The sequence below is a fragment of the Musa acuminata genome, chromosome BXJ3-8 (genome assembly GCF_036884655.1).
Source record: "Musa acuminata AAA Group cultivar baxijiao chromosome BXJ3-8, Cavendish_Baxijiao_AAA, whole genome shotgun sequence".
NCBI classification, from domain to species: domain Eukaryota; kingdom Viridiplantae; phylum Streptophyta; class Magnoliopsida; order Zingiberales; family Musaceae; genus Musa; species Musa acuminata.
This window is the reverse complement of record NC_088356.1, coordinates 1,540,734-1,567,814: the sequence shown is the minus strand read 5'-3', so window position 1 is coordinate 1,567,814 and position 27,081 is coordinate 1,540,734. Positions and strand designations below refer to the sequence as shown.

General features: G+C 43.3%; 4 protein-coding genes across 5 annotated transcripts; 3 read left to right on the top strand and 1 right to left on the bottom strand.

The window, feature by feature from the left end:
• The first annotated feature begins 1,298 nt into the window (after positions 1-1,298).
• Positions 1,299-7,385, top strand: LOC103994070 (ethylene-overproduction protein 1). Of its 2 annotated transcripts, XM_009414347.3 has the most exons (4): positions 1,303-4,498; positions 5,042-5,333; positions 5,435-5,744; positions 6,609-7,385. In XM_009414347.3, exons 1-4 carry the CDS (start codon positions 2,436-2,438, stop codon positions 6,839-6,841), a joined length of 2,898 nt encoding a protein of 965 aa, XP_009412622.2. In that variant the 5' UTR covers positions 1,303-2,435; the 3' UTR covers positions 6,842-7,385. The 2 variants fall into 2 exon arrangements, with proteins under 2 accessions (XP_065020035.1, XP_009412622.2); XM_065163963.1 differs by lacking the exon at positions 6,609-7,385 and having other exon boundaries at positions 1,299-4,498; positions 5,413-5,576.
• Positions 7,386-9,751: 2,366 nt separating this feature from the next.
• LOC103994071 (importin subunit beta-1) lies at positions 9,752-13,722 on the top strand. Its single transcript, XM_009414349.3, has 3 exons — positions 9,752-9,960; positions 10,702-13,131; positions 13,227-13,722. The coding sequence occupies exons 2-3, from the start codon at positions 10,712-10,714 to the stop codon at positions 13,423-13,425; spliced, it is 2,619 nt and encodes an 872-aa protein (XP_009412624.1). The 5' UTR covers positions 9,752-9,960; positions 10,702-10,711; the 3' UTR covers positions 13,426-13,722.
• A 3,037-nt stretch (positions 13,723-16,759) lies between these two features.
• On the bottom strand, positions 16,760-19,962 carry LOC135644941 (serine/threonine-protein kinase STY46-like). The gene is made up of 3 exons (XM_065162927.1): positions 19,309-19,962; positions 18,129-19,203; positions 16,760-17,223 (listed from the first exon to the last, which is right to left on the bottom strand). The coding sequence occupies exons 1-3, from the start codon at positions 19,746-19,748 to the stop codon at positions 16,939-16,941; spliced, it is 1,800 nt and encodes a 599-aa protein (XP_065018999.1). The 5' UTR covers positions 19,749-19,962; the 3' UTR covers positions 16,760-16,938.
• Positions 19,963-25,761: 5,799 nt separating this feature from the next.
• LOC135645999 (protein LIGHT-DEPENDENT SHORT HYPOCOTYLS 5-like) lies at positions 25,762-26,827 on the top strand. The gene has a single exon (XM_065165031.1). The coding sequence runs from the start codon at positions 25,931-25,933 to the stop codon at positions 26,612-26,614; it is 684 nt and encodes a 227-aa protein (XP_065021103.1). The 5' UTR covers positions 25,762-25,930; the 3' UTR covers positions 26,615-26,827.
• Positions 26,828-27,081: the final 254 nt, after the last annotated feature.

The window sequence follows — 27,081 nt, the reverse complement described above, 5'->3', positions numbered from 1 at the left end:
GTTGGATTGGTTTGTTTGTTTGCGGTTTAGGTGGGGTTGGCTTTATAATCCGAAAAGTGGGAGGTTTCGTGTTCCATTTCAATATCCGTTACGCTTCGTGACTGGAGAGAGAGAGGGAGAGAGGGAGGGGGAGTGAGGTCGTTCGAGATGGGCTGGCGTGGAACCGTAAACTGTTCACCCGATTCATTACCAACCTCCGAAACCGCGTGGGCCCCGTCTTCTTCTTGTGCGTTTATTCAGGGAAGACAAACCGGTGGTGATTGATTTAAGCCGCCATGGACTTTTTAATTATATATTAAATTTATTTATAATTAATCAACCTGGATAATAAAGAAAAGTAATTTTTCCATGTGATAGATAATTTATCAAAATCATTTATGTTTACTCTACATAGTTATAAATTAGTTAGTTGAATCATAATTTTTAATCCTCGAACCATATTCAACTTAGCGAAGCGGTGCTTAGAAAGATGTGGTAACCGTAGAGTGAGTGCAATCCGTACAAGGCAGTTATTGGAGTCCTCGTATGAGTTTGGAAATCCTATTAAATTTCAGTTGGTATTGTTTGTGACATGCATTTTAATGCTGCAGCAGTTTTCTTTAGTTGTCATGTTCTCATCATGTAGGACTGAAATTAATGGATCATCCCGCAACAATCAATAACAAACCGTCAATTGCTTAGTTTTGAATCATGTGACATTCTTTTAGAAACTCTCATAGAATATACATACATTGTGTCGATCTTTTATGACTAGTTTATAACTGAGTTTTTTGTATTAGTGAGATTAACTTTGTTTCTTGGAATGTTTTCATTGATTAAAGATGCATCTTTAGTTGATTTACAAAGTAACGGCATCGGGATTTAGTTCAACCAATGTGGGGCCCTTGTAAGACGTGGCTTCCTTTGAGGTTGTCAGCGTAACGGATTCCACACGCTGGACTGTTTTAGTTGCAACGGCAAGGCTGTCAATCCTTGTTCTCATGGTGCAGTGACGTGACCAAACGGAACCGTTTTGTCGTCTCCAGTGATCCCGATCGGACGGCAACGACTGGAGGAGAAAGGATGACGTGTGAGTACAGCTGGAGGAGGTCCGGTTCATGGTTGGTTCGGCAGATCGTTCTGTTGGGTCCCGTCGTCCTCACCGCCAATCACGATCTCAGGTGCGTGTGATACGGTACGACAGGTGTGAAAAAGGTTTAGCTTTGTATTAAAGCGTTCGTCGTGGCGCGGCTGTTGGTCGAATTGCGTGGAAGGACTGCCGCGTGGGCCACGGAGATTTCATCCGTTCGATCTTGACAGGCTGTCATGAGCGAACGGCCAGATGGTGGGGGATCGGCCGTCGTTTTCTATCAGATGATGACTGACGCCTTAGTGGCCATGATCATCCAGACATATCGGTGACTGTTGTATCGCCGTAGAATTGAAGGACTGGGGAAGTAAAGGCTAGAATCCAAAACCCAATCTCCAAAGGGCTTGGACCGGTGGGTGTGCCGGCCCGGAACAGTTCGTGGTCAGAGAGGGAACAACTGAGCCGGAGGCATGTCCAGCCGGGCTGGCGATCGAAGCATATCTGAGCTCGCTCGCTCGCTGGAAGGCAACGACGGGGAATGCGCAACACGTAACAGCTTCTTTGTACTCGCCGGAGAAGGTTTGGCTCGATCTTGGTTGGCGCCGACGCCATTACATAATATGTGCTCCTTCGTATGACAGTTGGGAGTTCAACTGTGTTAAAATGCGACCGTGGATTCTATGACACTTGTTCCCCACGCCCTTACCACCCCCGTCTCTCTCTCTCTCTCTCGCCTCGGGACTACTGGTACGGGGAGAGGAGGCGAGAGGAAGACAACCCGACATCCACGCTTCCCCTCCTCCTCTTTCGTCGGAACTAAATCACCTCTCTTTTTCTCTTTCTTTTGAGAGCGGTTGCTCCACCGAAACCTGTTTCAGACTTTGTATTATATCCCACCCATCATCTTGGGAGAGAGAGAGAGAGAGAGAGCTGGGGAGACCAGCCACCGATGCATCCGGACAACCTCCCTCCTCCTCAACGTACCTCCAATATCATCTGGTTCGCGGCCAAACCTTCCGTTTTTTACTCCTCTGCCTCTTCTTCCCCATCCTGCTGGTAAAAAAAGGTGCCAATTTTCCTTGAAAGAAAGAAAAAGGCAAATCGAAATGCTTCTTCCCTAAGCCTGGGCCACCTTCGTCCCTTTTCCTTCCCTTCCGCCTTCCCTCCTTCCCTCCCTCTCTCTGCATCTCTCTTCTCTGGTGGTGCTTGCAGGTGTCGCCATCATGCAGCCTTTTCTGCGTTCTTTTCCTGCTTTTTCTTTTGATTAGGAGAGAGCAAAGGAAGGGAGGAGAGAAGCAGAGGAGAGAGAGAGAGAGAGGAGGAGGAGGAGGAGGAGGAGGAGGAGGTGGAGGAGGGGAACAAGAAGATGCAGAACCATTTCCTGACGACGCTGCGCAGCCTGAAGCTGATCGATGGGTGCAAAGGGACGCAAGTCTACGCGGTGAATCCGGCGGTCTCCAATTCCAATGCTCCTTCCTCGTCGTCGTCCGATAAGCCGCTGCTCCGCTCCACCTTTTCCCTCCGCAATAAATCTATCCAGGGATGCAACGGCGGGGGCGGCGGCGGCGGCGGCCTCCACCACTGCCCCTCTTATCTCCTCCTCGACTCCCTTCTCCCCTTCGGCCTCCCCTCCGCCGACCGCATCGACCCCCCCGTCGACCCCTTCCTCCGTCCCGTCGACCCCGTCTCCGCCCTCTCCGACTCCTTCCGCCGCCTCTCCTCCACATCCGACGCTAACTCCGGCACCGGCGCCGAGCGGCTCCTCCTCCTCTGCGACCTCTATCTCGAGCAGCATTCCCTCCTCCGCCCCCTCGCCGACCCAAAGCTTCTCCGTCGCACTCTCCGCTCCGCCCGTCTCCACGCGCCCGACACCCACCACCGCGTTGTCCTCTCTGCCTGGCTCCGTTTCGAGCGCCGCGAGGATCAGCTCTTTCCCTCTTCCTTCCCCTCCCCCCTCTCTGCCTGCACCACCACCTCGCCGTCCCTCGAGTGCCCCCGTGCCGCCCTCCTCTCCACCTCCAACGACCTCCTCTGCCCTTGCCGCCGCCCCCCTCCCGTGCCATCCCCCTCCCCATCCTCCTCTTCCTCCTCCTTCCGCCGCCACGAGCCAGAAGAGGGAGCGGACGCCGACGTATGGTTCTGCATCGGCGACGACGAGGTCCCTTGCGTCCGCTCCAACATCGCGGCCCTCTCCAAGCCCCTCTCCACCTTGCTCTGCGGCGGCTTTGCCGAGGCCCAGCGCGAGCGCATCAGCTTCACCCACAACGGCATTTCTGCCCGCGGGATGAAGGCTGTTGACGTCTTCAGCCGCACCGGTCGCCTCGACGAGTTCCCACCCGATACCGTCCTCGAGCTTCTCGCCTTCGCCAACAAGTTCTGCTGTGAGGGCCTCAAGTCCGCCTGCGATCTAAAGCTCGCATATTTGGTTCGCAGCCTTGACGACGCCCTCCTCCTCGTCGAGTACGGGCTCGAGGAGATGGCGTACCTCCTCGTCGCAGCTTGTCTTCAGGTGTTCCTCCGCATGCTCCCCAAATCCCTCGGCGACACCGAGATAACAAGGCTGCTCTGCACTCAGGAGGGAAGGAAGAGGTTGGACGCGGCAGGGCACGCTTCGTTCGTCCTGTACCATTTGTTGAGCCAGGTGGCCATGGAGGAGGACATGAAATCCAACACCACGGTGATGTTGTTGGAGAGGTTGGTGGAGACCGCCGCTCCTGGGTGGCAAAAGCAGCTAGCTTTGCACCAGTTGGGTTGCGTGATGCTCGAGAGGGGCGAGTACAAGGACGCCCAGAGGTGGTTCGCAGAGGCTACTTCAGAGGGGCATGTGTACTCCCAAGTCGGTGTTGCGAGGGCCAAATTCAAGAAGGGGCACAAGTACTCTGCTTATAAGCTGGCCAGTGGCCTCATCGATGAGCATGAACATGTCGGGTGGATGCACCAGGAGAGATCATTGTACTGCATTGGCAAGGAGAAGATGGCGGATCTAAGGATCGCCACCAAGCTCGACCCCACCCTCGCTTACCCTTACAAGTTACGGGCAATTGCTTTAATGGAGGATGACAAGGTGGGTGCAGCCATTGCAGAGATCAACAAGATCATTGGATTCAAGGTCTCCACTGATTGCCTCGAGCTTCGTGCATGGTTCCTTCTGGCACTCGAGGATTACGAGGGTGCATTGCAGGATCTGAGGGCGCTCATGACGCTGAACCCCAACTACATGATGTTTCATGGGAAGCTACACGGGGATCAGTTGATCGACATCCTCCAGCAGAATGTGAAGCTGTGGGACATGGCCGATTGCTGGATGCAGCTCTACGACCGGTGGTCCGCAGTGGATGATATTGGTTCTCTTGCTGTGGTGCACCAGATGTTGGCAAAAGAGCCCATGAATAGCAGCTTAAGATTTAGGCAGTCGCTACTGCTGCTAAGGTAAGCCGTTCGCCACAAAGCTTTTCTTTTCTAAGACTGTGTCCTTGTTGCAAGCTTATGATTTAGCTGCTTTTGATGTTATTTTTTCTTTCAAATGATATCGATGGAGAAAACATTTTTGATAGATATTTTCTCAAAATAAATCTTTCTTGTCAACCATTTGACTTTCAAATGATCTCGATGGAGAAAACATTTTTGATAGATATTTTCTCAAAATAAATCTTTCTTGTCAACCATTTGACTCTTTAGATAATGATGTCGTAATATGGCATTCTTTAGCCAATTTGGCATGCAATCTCATAATATATGTTAACAATTTTATGCCAAGAAGTGTTGCTGCAACCGCTAAGACTGCTAACATTGGTGCTGCTTACAATCCATCCAGTTTTAGATAATGATGTCTTTTTCCTGGAGTATTATTGAGCAATTGAGTATATGCAGAAGAGAAGAAGTGATTGATTTCAAGGATACACATGAAATTTCCTTTTTTTTTTTTTACATAAGTACCACATCACAATATGCTGATAATGCTTTTCGATATAGGTTGAATTGCCAAAAGGCTGCGATGCATAGTTTGCGGCTGGCTCGGAATCATTCGACCCATGAGCACGAAAGGCTTATCTATGAAGGATGGATCTTATATGACACTGGCCACCGCGATGAAGCATTGGCTAAGTCTGAGGAGTCTCTTTCTCTTCAGAGGTCATTTGAAGCTTTCTTTCTTAAAGCATATGCTCTAGCTGATTCAAGCCTAGATCCGGCATCTTCATCTTATGTCATTCAACTACTTGAACAAGCTAACAGTTGTGCATCTGATAACCTTCGTAAAGGGCAAGTGAGTACTGTATGTGAATTTTGTTGAGAATTATGTCGCCTGTCTTTTGCAATAAAGTATGATGATCTAACTTTAATAGTTGTGGCAACAATCTCCTTCAGGCACACAATAACATGGGAAGCATATATGTCGATTGTGATATGCTGGATGAGGCTGCAGAATGTTACTTAAAGGCACTCGGTATAAAGCACACTCGTGCACACCAGGGTCTGGCTCGGGTTTATTACCTCAAGAATCAGAAAAAAGCTGCTTATGATGAGATGACGAAGTTAATAGAAAAGGCAAAGAACAATGCGTCCGCATATGAGAAGCGGTCAGAATACTGTGACCGTGACATGGCAAAGAGTGATCTTAATATGGCAACAAGGTTAGATCCTCTGAGGACATACCCCTATAGATACAGGGCTGCAGGTGAGTTATTTAAGCACATAGGTGTTTTGGTTTTGTTCACCATCAGTTATACAGATCAGATGAAGGAGAAAAGACATAACTTTTTATTCATAAATTCTCTTTCAAGTTGAATTGGTGCCTTTTCTATCAATTTGAGGTTCCATGTAGATTTAATTGTTTACCACCTTCAAAAGATTTTTAAGACCTATTATGTTAGTTTCTCTATTTAATGTCTATATTGCACTTAAGATTATATTTGCTTCATTGCTTCTTGGATGTCTTATATATAAAGCAACATTAGCTTTTTGTATATCATAATTGTTCTCCATCCTTCAGATGTAAGCTTGTTAGTCCTTGAAATCGCCATTATATTAATTTTTGTCGAGTTTAATAACCTTCATGGAAGCCATTGCAACATCTTTGTCCTATAATTTGGCTGCTGGAATATCAGGTTGAACATGAAAAGGCCGAAGACCTTTCATAAGACAGCCAAATGACGAGATTTGTGTTTCACCAACTTGTTGAGGTCCAGATGAATTTGTTGTATTTTCATAGCATGTGTTAATACATTTTAAAGCATTTTCTGGAATTGAATCTTAAATAACAATCTTATTAAAATAGTGAATACCGGAGTCTTTTTGACTGTTGTTTCATGTTTTATAACCCTAAAGGAAGTCAGTTTAAGCTAAATCTTCGTGCAATATTTGCTTTTGTGTGTGTGCATTTTCAAGGTATTTTGTCAATCTGATAGTTGCACTAAGCATTCATCCTTACATGTAAATTAGCAACAATCTTCTTATAAAAGGAAGGCAATTCCTTTCATTTACTGGAATAAGGCCCAAGTTAGTGTCTTCAAGATGATAACTATTGTAACCCTCTGTTCAGTTCTGATGGATGAGCACAAAGAACATGATGCTATAGCTGAGCTCTCAGGAGCAATAGCTTTCAAGCCAGACCTCCAGCTGCTTCACCTGCGTGCTGCATTCTATGACTCAATTGGCGACTCTGCATCAACCTCGCGAGATTGCGAAGCAGCACTGTGCCTTGATCCAACACACTCTGATACCCTGGATCTTTACAAGAAAGCTCTTGGAACGGCAGATCCCCAGAGTACATAAAGCTTGGCAAAGATGTTTCGATGTGCTGTTATTCAAGAATCAAGAATGTGACTATAGACGATTGTAGAGAGGCGAAGATGGCGTGTACAAAATTGAAACGGATCAGTATCAGAGGCAGGAAGCAGTATGTATATAGTTATGCAAAGAATTGTGAAAATTATATATATAGGAGTGGAACAACGAAAGGGTGCACGCTCCATGAAAGATGAGTGCTGTAAAAAATGTGCGAATTGGAGGACCAGTTGATCTACAGGAGATAGCAGAAGCCTTGAACTCTTGAATTGAATTCAGGCTCATTTGTGTAATATTTTTCTTCATGAACAACTGTTTTTGAGAGATGGTAATTGACAATTTTTCTATGATGTGAGAGTACAAAGGGGGCCAATTTCTTCCCCCTCATGTTTAGTTTCATCTGAAAAAAATTGCTACAGCCTTTTTGCTGCAAGCCTTTTCTTTTAGCATTGTTTAGAAAGTTGATGGGTGTCTGGAAAACTGGAAAACATATTGAAAAGTGTAATGTGGATGATTTGCTCATTTCTACCCCCCCCCCCCCCCCCCCCCAAAAAAAAAGTAATTAGTGTTTTCTATCATTGACTATACCATCAAATTCCTTGTTCATCATGTTTTCTTTCATAAACACATCAACAATCAATATTTTTAGATGGTGGACATAATGTGTCAATATGTATCCTTGATAATAATATGGTTTTGATTCTTCAAATTCGAATCACCCCAAAGTAATTAGTGTTGATTGTGTTATTTTTTTTCAAAGTTTATTATGTTAATTTTGACAGGATAAAAAAACAATGAATCCATTCTTGATTTGTTCTATTTCTGTTTTCTATAGATCGTAAAACCTATGATTATTGTACAATAAAAGATGAAAACTTAGTATATAACTCTTAGGAAGCATGAATGCACATAGTCTAGGGTTCAATCTCATTATGTCTCATTCCAAGTTTTTATTTATTTATTTTTACTAATAAAATTCTAATATTGTAGCAACTTTAATTGAATTTAATTTAGTCATATATTTTTTATCTAAACTCATTCTTTACTCTCACTTATATATATCAACATTTCTAGTATTATACTCATATTTTATTTATATTTTTATTTAATTTTTATTACTCCATCCATACTTAAGTAGTTTAATATCCACTTAAAATTAAAACTTACTTACTTGAATCATGTTTAAACTCATTCAAATCTTGATATTCATTAAAGGTTGATTATAATTCGATTATAACTTCTAATGACTATATGTATGTTTATTGTCATAACCTAATCTCATACTCAACTCCGCAAGCACCATACCTTTTTCACTATAAAATATGTTTAAAATAAACATTGATTCTTATACATGAAATACCGAGAATAATATTTTTAGAAAGCATATATATACTTCAACTTTAAAAGTCGAAAATACAAGCATATTATTTATCATATTTTTGAAATATAGATATCACAAATCATATCACTAAGCGAGGATAATATATACATATTATTTATACTTCTATTGGTATACTAATCATATCACTAAGCGAGAATAATATATACTAATTATTATTTATAGAGATGTTCAAGGTGTGATTAAGGTACATCCGAGGTGAAAATATAAAGTTCTCAATATGCCACCTAGACGAAGACTGAGGTAAGGAGTTTTTCAACATGATCCCTCCGATACTCAAGTTAGTACCTTGAGGTAAGTGAGCATAGTAATTAGTAAAAAATGATCCCCTAACAATTATGTTAGAGTTAACTTTTATAATTAATAGTAAAAAGAAAGAATATTCAGTAAATATTTTACAAGAAGACAATCATTAACTGTTAGGTAGATAAAGGGGAGGCAAATTCTATCTTCAAATCTGATTGAGTTGCCACATCTATAGTCACATGTTGGATGGTTATTAGTCCCAATACTTTTCCTATTAAGATGAAACTTCAACCGGTAAGTTTGAACAATTAAAAAAAAAAAGGCCATTTGTTTTAGGTTTTTCCTCAAAGGTGATCATCTTTTCATTTTCTTCATATAGTGCCCCATATTTTTTATAATATTATAAATACCTCTAAGTCATCCTTATCGTCTCTACCCCATTACAATGTTCTACCACGATTGTCTTATTGCCTTCATATCGTACCGCCTTGTTGAATGTCCTTCCCTACTTACTCCCAACACTGGTTGCCTTGCTAAACTGCTCTTCGCCTCCCAAGGTAGCCTCGTACCCCAACAAAGGGTGGTGTCGGAAGCAAAAGATAGAGAGGAGTTCAATAAGTCGAACTATATTTAGAGTAGGTGATGAAAGGCATTCAATAAGGCAGGTGATACAGAAGCAATGGGGCCTCACAACCAGGCATAAGTGACGAGCGAGGAAGGACGAGGGCATTTATGGGATTACAAAAAAATATGGAACACTATATGTAAAAAAAATTGAAGATATGGGGCACCTTTTGAGGGAAAAATATTCAAAAATTGAGTTTTTTTTAAGAAAATCATCCATTTCTTAAAACAAAATACATATAAATGTTAAGAAAAACTTTAATTGTCTTATTAGCTAGAAATAAATATTTGCAACGAAAAATTTGAGTTATCCGGAAAACACTAACAATTACGGGGTCGGATCCAATCATCATGTGAAACCCGTTAGCAACTTATCGGATCTCCAATAAGGATCGAGACATAAAGTTTTATGTCAGATATCAGATTTATACACGATGAATCTAAGATCCAAACATGAACACGAGCTTAAAGGAAGCATAACGGAGATCAATACATACCCCAAACCACTACGGGTCGGTTGTCGGGCTGTGGTAAGAACGGTCCATAATACTTCGCGATTGAACCCGGCCCAATCGACCCACGGTGCGATTTCAAAAGGTAAAATTAGGGTTTCGTCCTCCCGCTTCCATACCTCCTCCAAAATCCCTCTATATATACTCCCCGACGACCGCTTGTTCGAAGCATCTCTCTTCCTTTCCCCCATTCGCCAGTGCCCACGGCAACATCAGTGTGAGTGAGGGCGATAGCGTCGCGACTATTCCGGGCAGATCCTGATCCCGCCCCAGCCCCTTCGGTTCCAGCAGGCTGCGCATCTCTGCCCTCTCCATCCCTCTCTAAGGTATCGCTTTCCGATCACTGATCTAGGGTTTCTTAGATTACACCATATTCGAATCCCTCTTCTCGATTCCTACGGTTTTTTTTTCTCTGATTTGTTGCCGGTCGATCATCTACCCTCTGTGTGATTTGTCGTCTAGTTGTCTGCATGTTCTTTCTCGTTGTTTCTTTCGAGTGTTTGCTTGTCGAAGTATGTAACCCTACTTATATAGGGCATCTACCTGCGGGGCTTCGATCGTTTTGGTGTAGATTGGAGTTTGTGTTCGATTTCGTCTTAGGGTTCGGTGTTAGGGTTTGGGGTTTACACTTTAATCCGCTTCGGGACTATCTTTTCTGTTCCAAAGAATTGGTATTCTGGGCGATTTTATGTTTTTGTTTCGGTGCATGTGGTGTTGGATGTGTTGCATATTGTATAGCTTGGCTAATGTGTAAGAATTAGTTCATGTCAATTGTATGTGTATTTTAACAGTAAAAATAATTTTGTAGTTCTTGTTAGGTCATGCAGATTTGCTAGATTTCGTTCAAGATATTGCAATTTCAATTCAAATAATAGAACTTAGAATGTAGCTTTGTTGAACATGCAAGTGGGAAGTATGACATATGCCTGACAATTATAGATCACTATAGATGGGTGTGTATTCCTAGTAATTGTTTTTTGTTTGTGCGTATATGATGGCTAGGTCATGGAAGAAATTGCTTGGTTTTGCTAATTTTATCATTTATTGGTTTCTGTATTGTTCTCTAGTGCCATAAACATGGCGATGGAGATTACCCAGGTCCTCTTGTCTGCCCAATCTCCTGACGGGCATACTCGAACTCTTGCTGAAGCAAACCTCAAGCAGTTTCAGGAACAGAATCTCCCCCTCTTTCTACTTTCCTTATCTGTTGAGCTATCAAGTGAACAGAAGCCTCCCGAGTCTCGAAGACTTGCCGGTATTATTCTTAAGAATTCCCTAGATGCAAAGGATGCAGTTCGTAAGGAAGAATTGACTCAGCGGTGGGTCAGTGTGGATCCATCTATCAAATCCCAAATCAAGGATTCTTTGTTGAGGACGCTTGGATCATCAGTATCTGACGCTCGACAGACTTCTTCACAAGTCATTGCTAAGGTTGCATCAATCGAGGTACCACGACGTGAATGGCAAGAGCTGATAGGGTTGCTTCTAAACAACATGACTCAGCCAGATGCCCCTGCTCCTTTAAAGCAATCAACCTTGGAGGCACTGGGGTATGTTTGTGAGGAGGTATCTCCTCAGGACTTGGAGCAGGATCAAGTAAATGCCATCCTCACTGCTGTTGTGCAGGGTATGAACCAGACAGAACATAGTTCTGAAGTCCGCCTTGCAGCTGTTAAGGCACTTTATAATGCTTTAGATTTTGCTCAGACTAACTTTGAGAATGAGGTAGAGAGGAACTTCATCATGAAAGTTGTCTGTGAGACCACTATGTCAAAAGAGTCAGAGATCAGACAAGCAGCAATTGAGTGCCTTGTTTCTATAGCCTCTACATATTATGAGTATCTTGAGCCTTACATGCAGACCCTTTTTAATTTGACTGCGAATGCAGTGAGAGGAGATGAGGAGCCTGTTGCTCTTCAAGCGATTGAGTTTTGGAGCTCTATCTGTGATGAAGAGATTCAAATTCAAGAGGAGTTTGGGGAAGATAACGGCGAGAGCTCTTCTCCCCATTCTAACTTTATAAAGCAAGCGCTTCCTACGCTTGTGCCATTGATGTTAGAAACACTGCTTAAACAAGAGGAGGATCAGGATCAGGAAGATGGTGTCTGGAATCTGTCTATGGCTGGGGGAACCTGCCTTGGACTTATTGCAAGAACCGTTGGGGATGCAGTTGTGCCCCTTGCGATGCCATTTGTGGAGAGTAATATAACAAAGGGTGACTGGCGAAGCCGTGAAGCAGCTACTTTTGCATTTGGGTCAATTCTCGAAGGTCCGTCCATTGAGAAGCTTGCACCACTTGTCCATTCTGGACTTCAATTCTTGTTGAATGCAATGAAAGACCAGAATAGTCATGTCAAGGACACAACAGCATGGACCCTTGGTAGGATCTTTGAGTTCCTGCATTCTGCTGGTGGTGAATATCCAATTTTAACTGCCACAAACCTTCCGCACATCATGTCTGTATTGTTGGAGAGTATCAGAGATGCTCCTAATGTGGCTGAGAAAGTTTGTGGAGCCATTTATTTCCTTGCCCAAGGTTTTGAGGATGCAGGTTCTAGTTCATCGATACTTTCACCCTATCTTGGTGATATTGTTTCAGCCCTCCTTTCTACAGCTGATCGCACAGATCCAAGCAATGTTAGGCTTCGTTCTTCTGCATATGAAACATTGAATGAGATAGTTCGATGTAGCAGTATACCTGAAACTTCGAACATGGTTGCTCATCTACTCCATGAAATCATGAATAGATTAAGCAAAACTCTGGAGCTTCATATTGCATCTTCGGAGGACAGGGAAAAGCAGGGTGATCTGCAAGCCCTGCTATGTGGCGTCCTTCAAGTAATATTACAAAAATTGAGTAACTCAAATGAGACGAAGCCTATAATTCTTCAGTCTGCTGATCAGATGATGATCCTCTTCCTTCAAGTTTTTGCTTGCCGCAGTTCTACCGTGCATGAAGAAGCAATGCTTGCGATCGGGGCGCTTGCTTATGCCACAGGCCCTGAATTTGCAAAGTACATGCAAGAGTTCTACAAGTATTTGGAGATGGGCTTGCAGAACTTTGAAGAGTATCAAGTCTGCTCCATATCTGTTGGTGTGGTCGGTGATATCTGTCGTGCAGTAGATGACAAGGTCCTTCCCTATTGTGATGGCATCATGAGTCAGCTTCTGAAAGATCTCTCCAGTCCTATGCTTCATCGGTCTGTAAAGCCTCCTATATTTTCATGCTTTGGAGATATTGCTCTTGCAATCGGGGAGCATTTTGAAAAGTATGTCCCTTATGTTATACCGATGCTGCAAGGAGCTGCCGAGCTCTGCTCTCACTTGGATGTAAATGATGATGATATGCAAGAATATGGTAATCAGCTCAGACGTGGTATTTTCGAGGCTTACTCTGGTATACTTCAAGGGTTCAAAGGTCCCAAGGCAGCTCTGATGGTTCCTTGCGCGAGCCCTCTTCTGAGCTTCATCGAAGCTGTTGTTCGGGATACGAACAGGTGTGTTAAGTAGAACTACCTAAAATGCTATTCATATCTGTATTTTCTCGTGGCATTTTAACATGATGTACTTTTTATGTTTTCTTTTTCCCCAGGGACGAGGAGGTAACCAAAGCTGCGGTTGCGGTGCTGGGAGATCTTGCAGACACTCTTGGTCCAAACACAAAGATCCTGTTCAAGGATTGTACTTTTCATATGGAGTTATTGGGAGAATGCTTTCGATCAGACAATGACCAATTGAAGGAAACTGCGACTTGGACTCAAGGAATGATTCAGCGAGTATTAGTCTCGTGAGGGCCGATGTATCAATCATTTTGCGGCCAAACAAAGAGGTTCGTTCCTTTGTCAGTTCAACAAGGTAGAAAGGTCTTCTCCATACGGTCATGTCCTCGGCAGTGTACCACGAATTCTGTTCTTGTATTATTTTTTCTGCTGTTCTTGAGTCTTAGTGGCAGTGTGTTGCCACTGTTGGCTGGTAGATGAATGTGAACATGGATTGGGGTCAACCTGTTTTTGTCCTGAAAACAAGAATTAATGCTGCTTGAAATTGCCATAGATTTTACAATCAATGATAATGTAGTTTAATGTTAATCCTTGATAAGAGTATGTATCAATTAAAGTTTTGAATTGTGAATCTTTGATAAGAGTATCTGATATATTGACTACTAGGATAATATTTAAGGTGTTGTACTAATTACATGTTCCCCTATCGTTGGTTCCTTATAGCATCTTGTGTGTGTGTGTGTGTGTGTGGACTTTTAAGTCATATTTGGATCCCTACAGTTTCAAAATTAGTATAATTTATTTTATTTTTAATCATGCTTACTTTGATAGAAACCTCTTCACATTTGTGGGATTGATGTCAATATAAGGGAACAGTTGAGTTTTACCCAAATTAAAACTCGACCTCTCTCTCCTCGTGCGAACGGAGTGACGTAGATGGAGCTGGGCTCCCATGTCTTCTTCTTCTTCTTCAGTAGACCCTCCTCCCACTTGAACTGATCCACTGTCACATCCCCACCGCGAGTTGCCCACAACCTTTGGCGATCAATTTTGCCATCGAACTATTATAATCGTTCCACGTTAGGCACGAGGGTTGTCCAGTATGCAATCGACGACTCCATTGGAGCCTTTTGATTTTGACGGAATCCCTTGGGAACTGTCATTCCCAATCAGTGGTAGGGCTGCTTGGATCCAAATCGACGGGCCTGTTTCGCCGGGAGGCTTAGTGCTACTGTCGGAGATGACGGGCAGGAGGCAGGAATCTCGCCACCTATCGACGTTGGTAGGTAATTTCATCGTGGCTCCTTGAGGTGTGGGAGCAAGGGCGAGGTGCTAGACCATGCGCGGAGGTATAAGGTGGCCGTGAACCATGCTGTGACTGGTGGAGCACTCGACGGCGGAGGTGGCGATCACTCCCTCTCTCATCGTGGCCCTTTCCACCCCCTCGGACCCCAGTGGAAGTCAACGTCCTTGGAAGTGCTAGGCAGTAGGTGCAGCAGCCTATAATTCCCTCAGCAATGAAATATGAGGCGATCGTCGGAGCAGCGATCGGTGCGACTCCGCTTCCCCAAGCAACAAGTAGCCATCCGCCGATAAATCCCACGAGCAACAGTGGAGGAGATGGTGGGGCCTAATGCCACTACTACTGGCGGTTTCGATCATCTTCGTTAAGATCGTTTCTTAGGCAGCCATGGCCGCCAATATCCACCTCTTCCTGCTCTTCCTCTTCTTCGGCTTCCCATATGATGCACCACCTCGACGATCGTCAGAAATCTCTCATTCTTTTTCCTCTGATTCTAACCTATCGTCACATCCGAGAGAGAGAGAGGCCTTCTCGATTCAGTCTTATCAAACAAGGAGAGGGTAAGGGGATAGAATAAGATCGAAAGAGAAGGATCACCGGAAGATTTGCTCGATATAGTGACGTGGATCGTTTCGAATGGGCCAAGCCAACGACAGAAAACGTTTCATGTTTTCTTATGTTTATGAAAACCATCAACAAAAAATTTTAATTTTTTTTTGCTTATGTACCTTAAAAAACAATAAAGTCCCGATCGTTTGGACTCGATTACATGAATCTTTTACGATAATTGAAATCTGTAAAAAATTATATATTTAATAAAATTTAAAATATTTACATATTTATTTATAGTTTCTATTATATCGCATCTGGATGTCTCTTAAGCATATGTTCATATCATCTTAAATAATTTTTTCTATCTTATCTTTTGTCAAAATGATATCTAATTATTCATGAATAAAAATATTTATTTTTTTATCGTACCTAATAACTCCACACGCTCATCTTAATATTTTTATTTTGATAACATAAACTTTTTGTATACATTGTTTTTAAATTGTCAAGCACTCGCACTCATATCTATAAAACATCATTCGTATCTTAATTATTTTTTAGTAAATATTTAAAAAATTATTTTTGATGATATTTAAATAATTTGTCAAAAGTTTCATCTTATTTTATTCATGATATTTCACATAATTGTATATATCCATCTCCTTGTTGTTGTGATTTACACAATCGTCGTAATTTCTTAGTGCTTGCTATGTAGTTGGATTTAATAAAGAGAAATAATTAAAAATTTTAGTATTTTATTTGGACACTTTTGTTGTGAAGATTGAAATGATAAATTCATAATCTTTCTCTACGGAATAATAATATTCTCGAGAAACAAAAAGGATTTGTGGGTGCAATGGTGTGACATGAGGGCCCCTCCCCTGTCCCTTATTTTGGTGTGTTCCTTTATGAAAAGAAATGGTGGAGCAAATTAGCTGACCGACTTCAATTGCCATACGGAAAGAATACAGAATAAGAGAAGCGAAGACAAAAAGGAAAAGACGGAGCCAACAAAGGTCGGAATAAGAACAAAGACAAAGCCCAAACAAAACAGGAGAGGGAAAAGAAAGAGCAGCAGAGATCGATCGATAGATACCTTACAGCAACAGTAACAACAACAACAACAAAGCAAATGAAATCTTACGTCTCTGTAGAATCAAATCTTATCTCCGCCCACCAAGTGTGAATCTGAATTCTGGCTCACAGAATTGACTTGACTTCTTCTGTTGACTCGATATCTGTCAGTTCTTTGACGAGGGTTTATGATTTCTATCACATCTGACCACCATTAGACATTTCTTAGCTTCTCTGCCGTCGTGTCAGATCAAAATAAATGAGGTATTGGAACCCACACTGACTGCACCACCATACCATTGCCATGGAGGTGGAGGTGGAGGTGCAGGATAAAGTAAAATATTGTGCTAATTTAATGGAACCCAAGCTTTAATAGAGGGACCAGAAGGTAGGGAAAAGGGAGGACAGCTTTACAGGATTAGAGTAAGAAAGCAAAGTGGGTGGGTCATAATGATGATGGCTTAATAACAGAGACAACTCACAGAAGCAGTCTGCACCTCAGATCAAGACAGAATGAGAGTGCTAAAGAATGCAAGGTTTCAGTAGATCCCAATTGACTCTGGTATTGGTAGAAGCATATACTGATCCAAACAAAGACTGGATGGAAATAATTTGCTCACAGAGAGATGCAAAAAGATCCAAAAACATCACAATCTAAACCTCCTGAATTGAGTCAAAACGAAAAAAAAAATCAAATAAATAAAGTAATAGATACCATGTCATATGGCACATTTGCATTTTTCAGCTTTCGATACGATGACAGAACAAAAAAAGAAAAAGAATTCTCTTGCAAAGAAAGAACATACCAAATCCACAGTAGGGTAGAAAGCTTTCCGTTAACGCTTAAAATAAAAAGAAGGGAAGGTTCGAGCGGCTCATCGAACGTTTTGCCTGTTTAGGATTGCGATGATTTCTGCAAACTGAGGCCGCTTTGCGGGGTTATTGTTCCAGCATCTCTGCATCAGCGACCGCAGAACCTGTGGGCAGTCTTTAGGTATTTCAGGTCTCAGCCCACACGTTGCGATCCCCACTGCTGCTTGAACCGGTGAATATGAAGAGTAAGCAGCCTCGCCGGTTACCATCTCCCAAAGCACCATGCCATAACTATACACATTGCTCATCCAAGTCTCTGTCACACTCTCGGGGTCCCCCGCGATTATCTACATCGTAATCAGTGTAAACCATACTGGTTATTGCATCGTAGGTCGTTCAATTTAATCCAGAAAAATGACATGTAATTCTAGCTGATTACCTATTTAAGCAAGCATTGACAGAAAAGAGGAATACAAATGGTCGATGTTCATTCTGCATATTGGATTAGGTACAACACCTATATATTTCCTGTAATTGTGATGTACCATTCGTATGTAGCAATGAGAAAACACCAGTCTAAAAGGAAATTATTTGCGGACAACAGTTAGCTAAGGTAATGCGCTAGAAGTAGCATATAGCTGCTTTTCGAGATAAAGTGCACTTCCATCTAATGAGATCGATAACCCGTAATGATCTTAGAGATAAAACAAGGTATATAAATGCGAAGGTCGTAAATGTCCCCATGTACGACGCCCATCTTCTTTAAGATCTTGAGCAACCAAGAAGATTAAAACAAGTGATATATACAATCAAAGATCAAAAACTCGAAAAGCCAGAAACAATTTGGAGCCTTGTTGTCCAAACAGTTAAAAGAACAAGACAATATAGAGTTTACTGATTCCAGTAACTATCAAAAGCAGGACTTATCATTAGCAGTAAAAACACAACATTTTTAGTTTCTGCTTGATTAGGAAAATAATGTTCAATTTTCAATTTCAACTACAAGTTCACCGTTAACCTTAACTCCGATCGGCAGTGTTTTCCACACTCCATGTTAGCAAATTCACAATAGCATACCTAACATTTTACGACTACTTTGCTGGTTTGATATTAATGCAAGCAAATATCAATGCAGTATATGGCAGGGCAAGTTGTAGCTAGATCAGTACAGCAGAATAAATAACATGGTTAGAAGATGAGCAATGAAAGCAGAGACAGTGAGTAGTATGGCACAGTGACAACACACACTAACCTCAGGAGCCAACCACCGGTATCCGGCCATCTCATACTCGGTGACCTCGCCGACATTGTTACAAGAGGTAACTATGCCCATGTCACCGAGACAAGCATTCTTCTGCCTGTCCAAGAGAATCCTGTGTGTGTTGAGATCCCTATAAGCCACTCCATGATTGTTCATGAACATGAGCCCTTCCGCGACATCGAGCGCAATCCGCATCACCTCCCTGATCGCCACATTCTTGTTCTTCTGGATGACATCGTGCAGGGATCCTCCATCCAGCATCTTGGTGACCACACACAGCCCCTCGTTCTCTTCGAAGAAGATGCCATAGAATTGGAGGATGTTCCTCTGCCCGCAGCTCATCAGCTGCAGCAGGTCCTGCCTGATCTCGATCTCGTACGCGCTTCCCCTCTCGCAGCCCCGCAGCTTCTTCACCCACACCCTCCTCCCCCTGTATGCACCCCTGAACGAATTGGGCCGCACCCGGTCGACCAGCTCGACCTCGTCGGAGCTCAGAACCCACCTCCCCATCTCGTCCCCGCCCGACCGGATGCTCTGCCACTCGTCGATCGAGACGACGACGGAAGACATCGGCAGAGGGCACGGCAGTTGAACCCGGCGGAGCCGCTCGCCGTCGGATCCTCGCCCGTCGTCCCCGTCGAACTGGGCGTCCTCCTCGACGTTCCGCGAGCTCTCCTCTTGGCATCCGCACAACCCGAACGGGAGCTTCACCCCGTTGTTTTTGGGCTTCTTCACCGCCGCCTTCAGCGAGGCCTCGATCCGGGCCTTGAAGTGCCTCTCGTTCCCCTGCTGGACCAAGACGGTGACGACCCCGAGCGTCAAGCCCTTCTTCTCGAAGATCTGGATCTTCTTGCAGCAGATCGAAGAGCTATCCAGCGTTCCGGACATCGCCGGCCATGACAGCGGGGCGCTGCAGGCGAATGTGAGCTTGAAAACCGATCCCTCCGCTCCGCCATTGCCGTCCGTCTCTTGAATGTGGATCGCAGGATGGTCGTCCGCCGACGCCTGCTCCATCAATCTCAGATGCAGAAGCACGTCTTTCATGTCGAATCCTGCTTGAGCGTAGCTGCACGATTCGTAGAAAAAGGATGGCTTTTGTCCGTCATATAACTCATGCAAATGGAACCATCAGACGAAATGCGGAAAGAATGTGACGGCAGCTGCAGAGCACCTGTTGGGCAGCGAGTCGAAGTGGCGGCGGACGCTGGAGACGAGCTTGTCGGGGGGCAGGCCGCCGGGATTGCGGGCGAGGCCGACGCCGCGGAGGAGGCGGTCGAAGCGCGAGGGCGAGGGGTCGCGGGAAGGATCGATGTTGAGGGAGCTGCGGAGGGCGGCGATAGCGCCGGCGAAGTTGCGGCCGAGGCGCTGCCATTTCTTGGGAGGCGGGAGGGCGGCGGAGGGGGAAGGCGGGGAAGAGGAGGTCGAGGAGGAAGAGGAGGAGGAGGCGGAGGAGGAGTTGCAGGCCGGGGAGGCCGCGGCGGCGGCGGCGGCGGAAGCGGCGGAGGAACGGTGGAAGGCCTCGGACCGGTCCTGGGTCTGCATGAGGACCTGCTCCACCGTGTCCTCGTCCGTGCTCGGCCTCCCGGACCAACACTCCAGCGCCGCCGCCATGCCACCGCAAGGTACAGAACGGAACTGCGGGAAGAAGCTGTAGGGTTTGAATGCTAGGGAGAGGAGCGGGTGGTGGTGATGGAGGAGGAGGAGGAGGTGGTGGTGGGGAGTGAAGGGTGCATGTGATATTGGTCTGACGCCTGTAATGGCGCAGAAGAGTTAAATAGGACGCACATGGGTAGAAGCGGCAGTAAATGGGTAGGGAAATGGGAAATGGGAAATGGGAAGAAGGAGAAGACATGGATTTGGATTTGGCCTTAACTTGGTGGCACGAAACGGAAGCCATTGCAGAGTGCGTCAGTTCACATCACAGTCTCTTACCTTTTGCTTTCTCCTCCTCACTTTGCAGCCTTTCTCTGACTCGCCGTCGCACTCGTTTAGCAGTCAGCCTTCCGAGCCTCCTTGTGACTTCCACATAGATTATGCGATCTAAATAAAGCGGCGGTGATCCTCCTCTTAATCCCATTAAATAATTATATAATAATAATAATAATAATAATAAAACACAGATTCAATAAATAATAAAAATATTTTAAATCTTTAAAATGATATTTTTTTATTCATCGATGTTTAATTAAAACATCCATACGTATAAACCGTCGTACATAATTTAATACCTGGATAGATGGTAAGTGATAAGGGACTCACGACAAATTATTCGTTTTGGGCGATAAGCGTACCCACACGGTTTTGTCATTTCGGATCATGTGAGTTCCAAAAAATATATTTAAAAGTAAAGGAGACTTGACGAACTTATGAGCCCTTGGTTCCCATACTCTTTAACCAATGTGAAACTAAATGGTCTTATCACTACTCCCTCTCTCTTGTAGGGGAGCTAAGGGCTCATAACCAAGATGCACGACTCGAGAGCGAGTTTGGTTGGCCGAGGTACAGGCCTCAGACCCTCCTTCTAGTGCCAAAAATATTAGTGAACTCACGCGCCATAGCCGAGGAGTTAGCACGGCTTGGTCCACGGGTCGATGTCCGGAGTTCCCGACGCTCGGAGGCGGGTCTCTCGGTCGGTTGGAAGAAACGCCGAGGTCGAGCTAGATTGAGAGTCGGGATGGTCGCGTCTCTGAGGACGCCTGCGTTCCTGCACACAGGCCCTGGTTGAGAGATTCCCGACTTGGGCCTCTCGGAGATCAAATCAATGGTCTTTTCTTTATTTTTTTCGTCCCCTGGCCAAGTGCCGATCAAGGACTTTTATACCGTTGCCCGAGGATCGATCGTACGCGGATTTAACGTGGCGACCGATCCCCCAAGTGACAAGATTGTACATTCGCACGATCGTCACCCGGCATGCGCGGAACGATGCCATGCGACGTCGTCCCGAGCTTTCCAGGACGGGACTTGCCTAGGGGGCGCCTCCCTGTGCAGACTCCGACTTGACGTGGAGGGAAAGGCAGCCCTCATGCTGACTTAGCAGGGATGTGATGTGGCGTGAGTTGTGACGTGATCGAGATCCAAAATGTGCCTAATCAGTAAGTAATTGTGGTGAATACGATATTTTAGTCATCAGTGTGTGGTCAACGCCCTCCTCCGTGGATGACTCTCCTTTGCCATGTGATAGATACAATAGCGGGAGAGTTGGGACCAACATGTCTTTTGCCATCACTGAGCTCACCAAACCTTCCATGCCGTCGTGCCTTTGGTCGATGCAACTCTCCGACAAGCGAACGTTGACTGATGACTGATGACTGATCTTCCAAAAAACGATCATCGTGTCTTCTTCTTATTCTTCTTCTTCATCTTCATCGAATCTTGAAAAAAAAATATATACTCATTGATGATCAATGAGTATATCCCAAATAAGAATATCTAAGAGATAGACTCATTGATGATCAATACCGAATGTATTCACGTATATCCCAAATAAGAATATCTAAGAGATAGACTCAAATACATGAAAAATTATGCATATGAACAAAAGAAGCAATTTTCATCTGTATAGCTGCAAATACTATACACACAGACATATCAAAGAATCATATTGCACATTTTGTTGTATCCATTGGAAGGTTTCTCGGATTTTAATTTACAGAATAAATTAATATTAATGCAGAAAAACAAAAAAAAAGGGAATCCAATCCGTCCACACAATCATGTGGTGTTCCACCCTTCTCGGACTGACCAAAGGTTGGTGGCGATCGATGGGAGCAATAAGGATTCCCCATCACCATTGTTTCTATTGCATTGACAACTATCTTCAAACCTAATTAATGTGCTGTCCACCATCACGCCTAACATCCTCAAACTACTGAAATGAGCTTAGTAAGCTGATGATTAGTCAGTCAAAAGTGTTTGAGAAGAATCAAAGGTCACCAACATCAAACTTCTTCTTCTTCACTGCAATGTGTGTGTAAGTCCTTCTTTTTACTGTCTCACAAGTCTCTCCCTTCTCATGTCTATGCGATCTTATAAGATGGTTGAGCACTCCCCATAAACATACAAAAGATTAAAGACAAGAAAATATGGTGATGCATGTACCACCAGGGAACAGACTTCATATTGAATATTTATGGGCTCAACAAGAAGTGTAGCACAAGTTAGAGAGGAAGAAGAGAGAGAGAGAGAGAGAGAGCATGTGGTGTTTGATTATCCAATCATGGGTTTGAATTCCAAGGCCATCAGATTCCTGCACCTAATTCACATAACTTAGTGTCCCACTGGTACCAACAGCAGCGTTGGGATCACATGACAAGGAAGCCCCAGGAGAGGAGAGGAGAGAGATGGAGAGAGGAAGAAGACGATCGATCGAGCACATGCAGTGTTGGGTGACACCAGGTCTCGAGGATGACCGGGGTCAGGTTGACATTGGCTTCAGAGGACATCATTTGCAGGAAACAAAGAATCAAATTGGCTCTTGCCCCCATCTTGTTGGGCTGCTCATTTTGGGTCTTCCCCTTATCTCTAGTGGATGTGTGTTTTGTTGAATTTTTATATAAATATACATACATTTTGCTTGTTTTTATTTGTGAATTTGTCTTGAAACTTACCCCTTATTCAATTAATTATTTGTATTAAATACAATTTTAAACAATCCAATCTTAATCTCTTCTTTTTTTTTATTGTTTTGAGGATTAATATACTGTTAAACAATTGATATATATATATATAATTAATTAATGGATGGATGGAAAGATATTAGCATATCTCATGCATTCGGTGGGTCCTCAGTCATGGCAATTGGGGCCCGCAAGAAAAGATGATCATCGATGGGTGCTTCGTCTCGTATGCTTTGGGGCCCGCAACAATTGAGTTGAGGGCGGAAATGATAAGGCACGAGGGCGGCCATCATAAGGATGTCATTCATTCCTTGGCAAGTCAAGAAATATGTTAGGAGGAATCGATCGAACGAGATAAATCGAATAATGTGCTTTGTAATCTTAGTTTAATACGATTATATCATATAACAAAACGTTCCGTGTCGAAATTGATAAGTCCAATCCCAAACTCAAAATATAGTGCTTGTAATTCTTCGTATGCAACAAGAGAAGAGATATATTCGTTTATGTTGCTTGTACTCTTCATTTACTATTTTGTGAATCATTCTAATATATTTTTGTGAAACAATAAGATAATATATGTCGTATATTTCTCATTTTAATATGATATTACGATAAACTTCAAATACATCGAGGTCCTTTTTTTTTTTTTTTTTTCGTTCCTTCTTCTTTTGGACTTCTAAAGCTCTAATGCCGTAATATTTGATGATTAATTCTCGAATATGATATTATGATAAATTTTAAATACATCGAGCTTTTTTTCTTTTTCTTCTTCTTTCGGACTCATAAAACTCTAATATCGTAATATTTGACTCAAGCATCGAAGATGATTAATTCTCGAATATGACATTATGATAAACTTCAAATACATCGAGTTCTATTTCTGTTTTCTTCTTCTTTCGAACTCCTAAAATTCTAATACCGTAATATTTGACTCAAGCATCGAAGATGATTAATTCTCGAATATGACATTACGATAAACTTTAAATACATCCAGCTCTTTTTCTTTTTCTTTCAGACTTCTAAAACTCTAATACCGTAATATTTGACTCGAGCAATGATTAGTTCTCGAATATGTTTGATGGATTTATTTTGTGAATCGAATGAAACTTATATGTCGGATACTAGTAAAACATGTGATATAGAAAGTTTTAGAGAGAGGATTCGATTGACGTTATCCTTGGAAAGAGACCGATCACTAGCATTATGATTCTTTTTGGTGAAACGTTTGCCTTTGGGTCAGCGGTGTGACGTGGGATAGAGCATCTGTGTCTTCACATGAATAGTAATGAATTGCCACCAATGTCGTTTTCCCTCCATGGGTTTCCGATTGCGTGACAGCCTAAATGATCCGAGGATTTGCTTGATAGCAATTATATGTCGCATGAGCATGGAAATATTCGTTGAAATATCATATTATGAATTATAGAATTATTGATACCAAAAATATTTTTATATTATTTATCGACTATAAAAGATGAGCATAAGCCTTCTTCTTAAGGTTTGGGTTTTCTTACTATCATCTTCTCTCTTATTCCATCTCCTAAGCTAACATCAGAAGGTCAATACGTCGATTAGGATTGAACCAAATCCGATTAATCAATCCACTTGACATAAGAAGATAACAAATATGTACGAGTATGAGATAAAGAAAGAAGGTTGGGAGAATAGTCGGTATAAGGATTGAAATAGTGAAGTTCCATTAAACTATGTTTGACCTATAATATAGAAATTTAAATTTTTAGATTGAATTTGTTTCTAACCTCATATATATTAATTATAATATGTATGACTCATACTCATCAATATCTAAATTCTAATTATTATTATTTTCAAGTGTCAATGCCATTATTAAAGGTTTGAAAGGGATTGATGAAAAATTTATTCTTGATAAGAAAAAATTGACATAATAAGCTAAAACATAAGGACATATGATTGACAAATCGATCATCCAAAAAACTTATCAGTCAAACTCAATCAACATGTGACAATCTAATCTCACAACACATGGTTGCAATGAGTTGTACGTTACCGAATGTTTGATTATTGGACCTCACGATGGGTACAATAAGATACCATAAGCTAAAATACTACAGGATCCCCTCCCCTCTCGTTGTTGTTGATGACCTCGGATGTAATCATTTTCGAACCATCGAGACCTCAAGATATATAATCAATACATATTTTCTTTCTTTTGATTTCATTGGCTAGTCGGACGAATTCAGTAGATCCAATAATTTTTAACATTTTGAGCTCGAAAACTGATTTGATCGTTGGAGAGATATTTATCAAAAATCTTATTTGAGAGTTGTTTATGAGTTTTGGTGCAAACAAGCATTGGATTCTATTAGCATTATTTTTAAAATATAAATCAAGAGCCTGTTTAGTATTTTTTTAAAGATATTTCTCTCTCGTATGCATACATACATAAGCACATTTCATATACATTTTTTTAACATTAAAAAAAATATATTTTTTTGAACAGTGTTCTTATCCTATGATTGCCCATGCAACTGTTGAGGTAGATGATTAGGTGACATGAGAAGGATATAGCCACATTAATATATCATTAATGTCTCTATGTGAAACTTGAAGGTACAAAAGTATAATTATATTTATTTATATAGAATATTAAACATATGAATCCACCAGTTGAAGCAATGATCCGAATCCGATCATATCCACGTTTAGGTCCATTGCATGCTTCCTAGACGTCGATGCAATCATGCAAAGGCTGCGGAACTGTGCAAGATGCCTCTCTCTCTGATCATATCCATGTTTAGGTCCATTGGATGCTTCCTAGACGCCGATGCAATCATACAAACGCTGCGGAACTGTGCAAGATGCCTCTCTCTCTCTCTCAATCAAATCACAACACAAAACCTTGGAAGAAAACATCATCAAATGATTCACGTAACCCTACTCTTAGGGGTCACCAACTTCGTTACGTTTCTTAGTCTCTATCTTTCTTTCTTGCTTCATATATCCAATCAGCAGCATTAACTCTTTTTGACGCCCGACTTCAAGTCTCCCCACTTTCCTGCGCACTGCGCACTGCACACGCACCCCCACCCCAACCCAACTCTTCCTCGACAAGCAAAGAGGGGTTGTAAGAGAGAAGACTGCAAGTAAACCAAGTAGAGAAGATACAAGGGCGTCAACAGCGACTACGGTTGCATGGATCCTGGCCCGACCGATCTCGGTGTCGTCGATCCATTTCCGCCTCCTCCATCATCTCCTCAGCAGCAGCAGCAACGGAAACCGCCGAGCCGATACGAGTCGCAGAAGCGGCGAGACTGGAACACCTTCCTTCAGTACCTGAGGAGCCACCGGCCGCCGCTCAGCCTGGCGCGCTGCAGCGGGGCTCACGTGATCGAGTTCTTGAAGTACCTGGACCAGTTCGGGAAGACGAAGGTGCACGCGACCGGGTGCACCTACTTCGGCCACCCGAACCCGCCGGCGCCGTGCGTCTGCCCGCTGAAGCAGGCGTGGGGCTCGCTCGACGCGCTCGTCGGGCGCCTCCGGGCCGCCTATGAGGAGAACGACGGCGTGCCCGAGTCCAACCCCTTCGGCGCGAGGGCCGTCGGCATCTACCTTCGCGAGGTGAAGGAGAGCCAGGGCAGGGCTCGCGGCGTCCCTTACCACAAGAAGAAGAAGAAGAAGAAGAAGCGGAAGCTCCTACAGGACACAGCGGCGGCCACCAGCGGAGGGGAGGCTTCATTGTTTCCTGCTGTTGGTGCTTCTATTGCTGACGACGCTACTGGTGCTCGTAATAGCAGTGCTGTTGCTGCAGCTTTGAGCAGTTCGGAGGCCGGTGAGGGATCGCGTGCTACGCCAGCTGGCTCGTCATCATCTTCTTGAGCGTCGATTCCTCTTGTTTAGTTCTTCTTGCTGCAATTTGGCAGTCAGCGCAGGGGAAGGATACATGAGCCTATGCATCTGATGTTCTTGGCTCTAAATTCCGTATAATTGTCATGAGGCTGACCAACTTGGGAGACTGATTCAGTAAATTTTGATGGAATTGGTGCATGATATATAATAGGTAATCGAAACGTGTTGTTCCGATTCTTGTCAGTACATAAACCTCTTACTTCTTCTCTGATACTTGTCTCTGCGTGAGTGATGAGAAGGATATATATGAATTTTGTTTGGTTCATACAAGCAGCAGAAGAAGAGAACACCAAGGATAATATGGAGATTGCTTGCATTCATGGTATCGACCGCCCACTGTTAATTTACACTGATTGGTTAAGATAAGCTTTTGCATGCAGTAAAAAAACGTTTCTTCTGAGGTCTCAAAATGCGTGTGCGAAAACAGAGAGAGAGAG

Coding starts and splice junctions, on each gene's coding strand:
- LOC103994071 (XM_009414349.3), top strand. CDS start 10,712: ATGGCGATGGAGATTACCCAGGTCCTCTTGTCTGCCCAATCTCCTGAC. Junction 13,132..13,226: donor GTTGTTCGGGATACGAACAG/GTGTGTTAAGTA, acceptor CTTTTTCCCCAG/GGACGAGGAGGTAACCAAAG.
- LOC103994070 (XM_009414347.3), top strand. CDS start 2,436: ATGCAGAACCATTTCCTGACGACGCTGCGCAGCCTGAAGCTGATCGAT. Junction 4,499..5,041: donor CAGTCGCTACTGCTGCTAAG/GTAAGCCGTTCG, acceptor TTTTCGATATAG/GTTGAATTGCCAAAAGGCTG. Junction 5,334..5,434: donor ATAACCTTCGTAAAGGGCAA/GTGAGTACTGTA, acceptor AATCTCCTTCAG/GCACACAATAACATGGGAAG.
- LOC135644941 (XM_065162927.1), bottom strand. CDS start 19,748: ATGGCGGCGGCGCTGGAGTGTTGGTCCGGGAGGCCGAGCACGGACGAG. Junction 19,204..19,308: donor TTCGACTCGCTGCCCAACAG/GTGCTCTGCAGC, acceptor CGAATCGTGCAG/CTACGCTCAAGCAGGATTCG. Junction 17,224..18,128: donor ACCGGTGGTTGGCTCCTGAG/GTTAGTGTGTGT, acceptor ATTACGATGTAG/ATAATCGCGGGGGACCCCGA.
- LOC135645999 (XM_065165031.1), top strand. CDS start 25,931: ATGGATCCTGGCCCGACCGATCTCGGTGTCGTCGATCCATTTCCGCCT.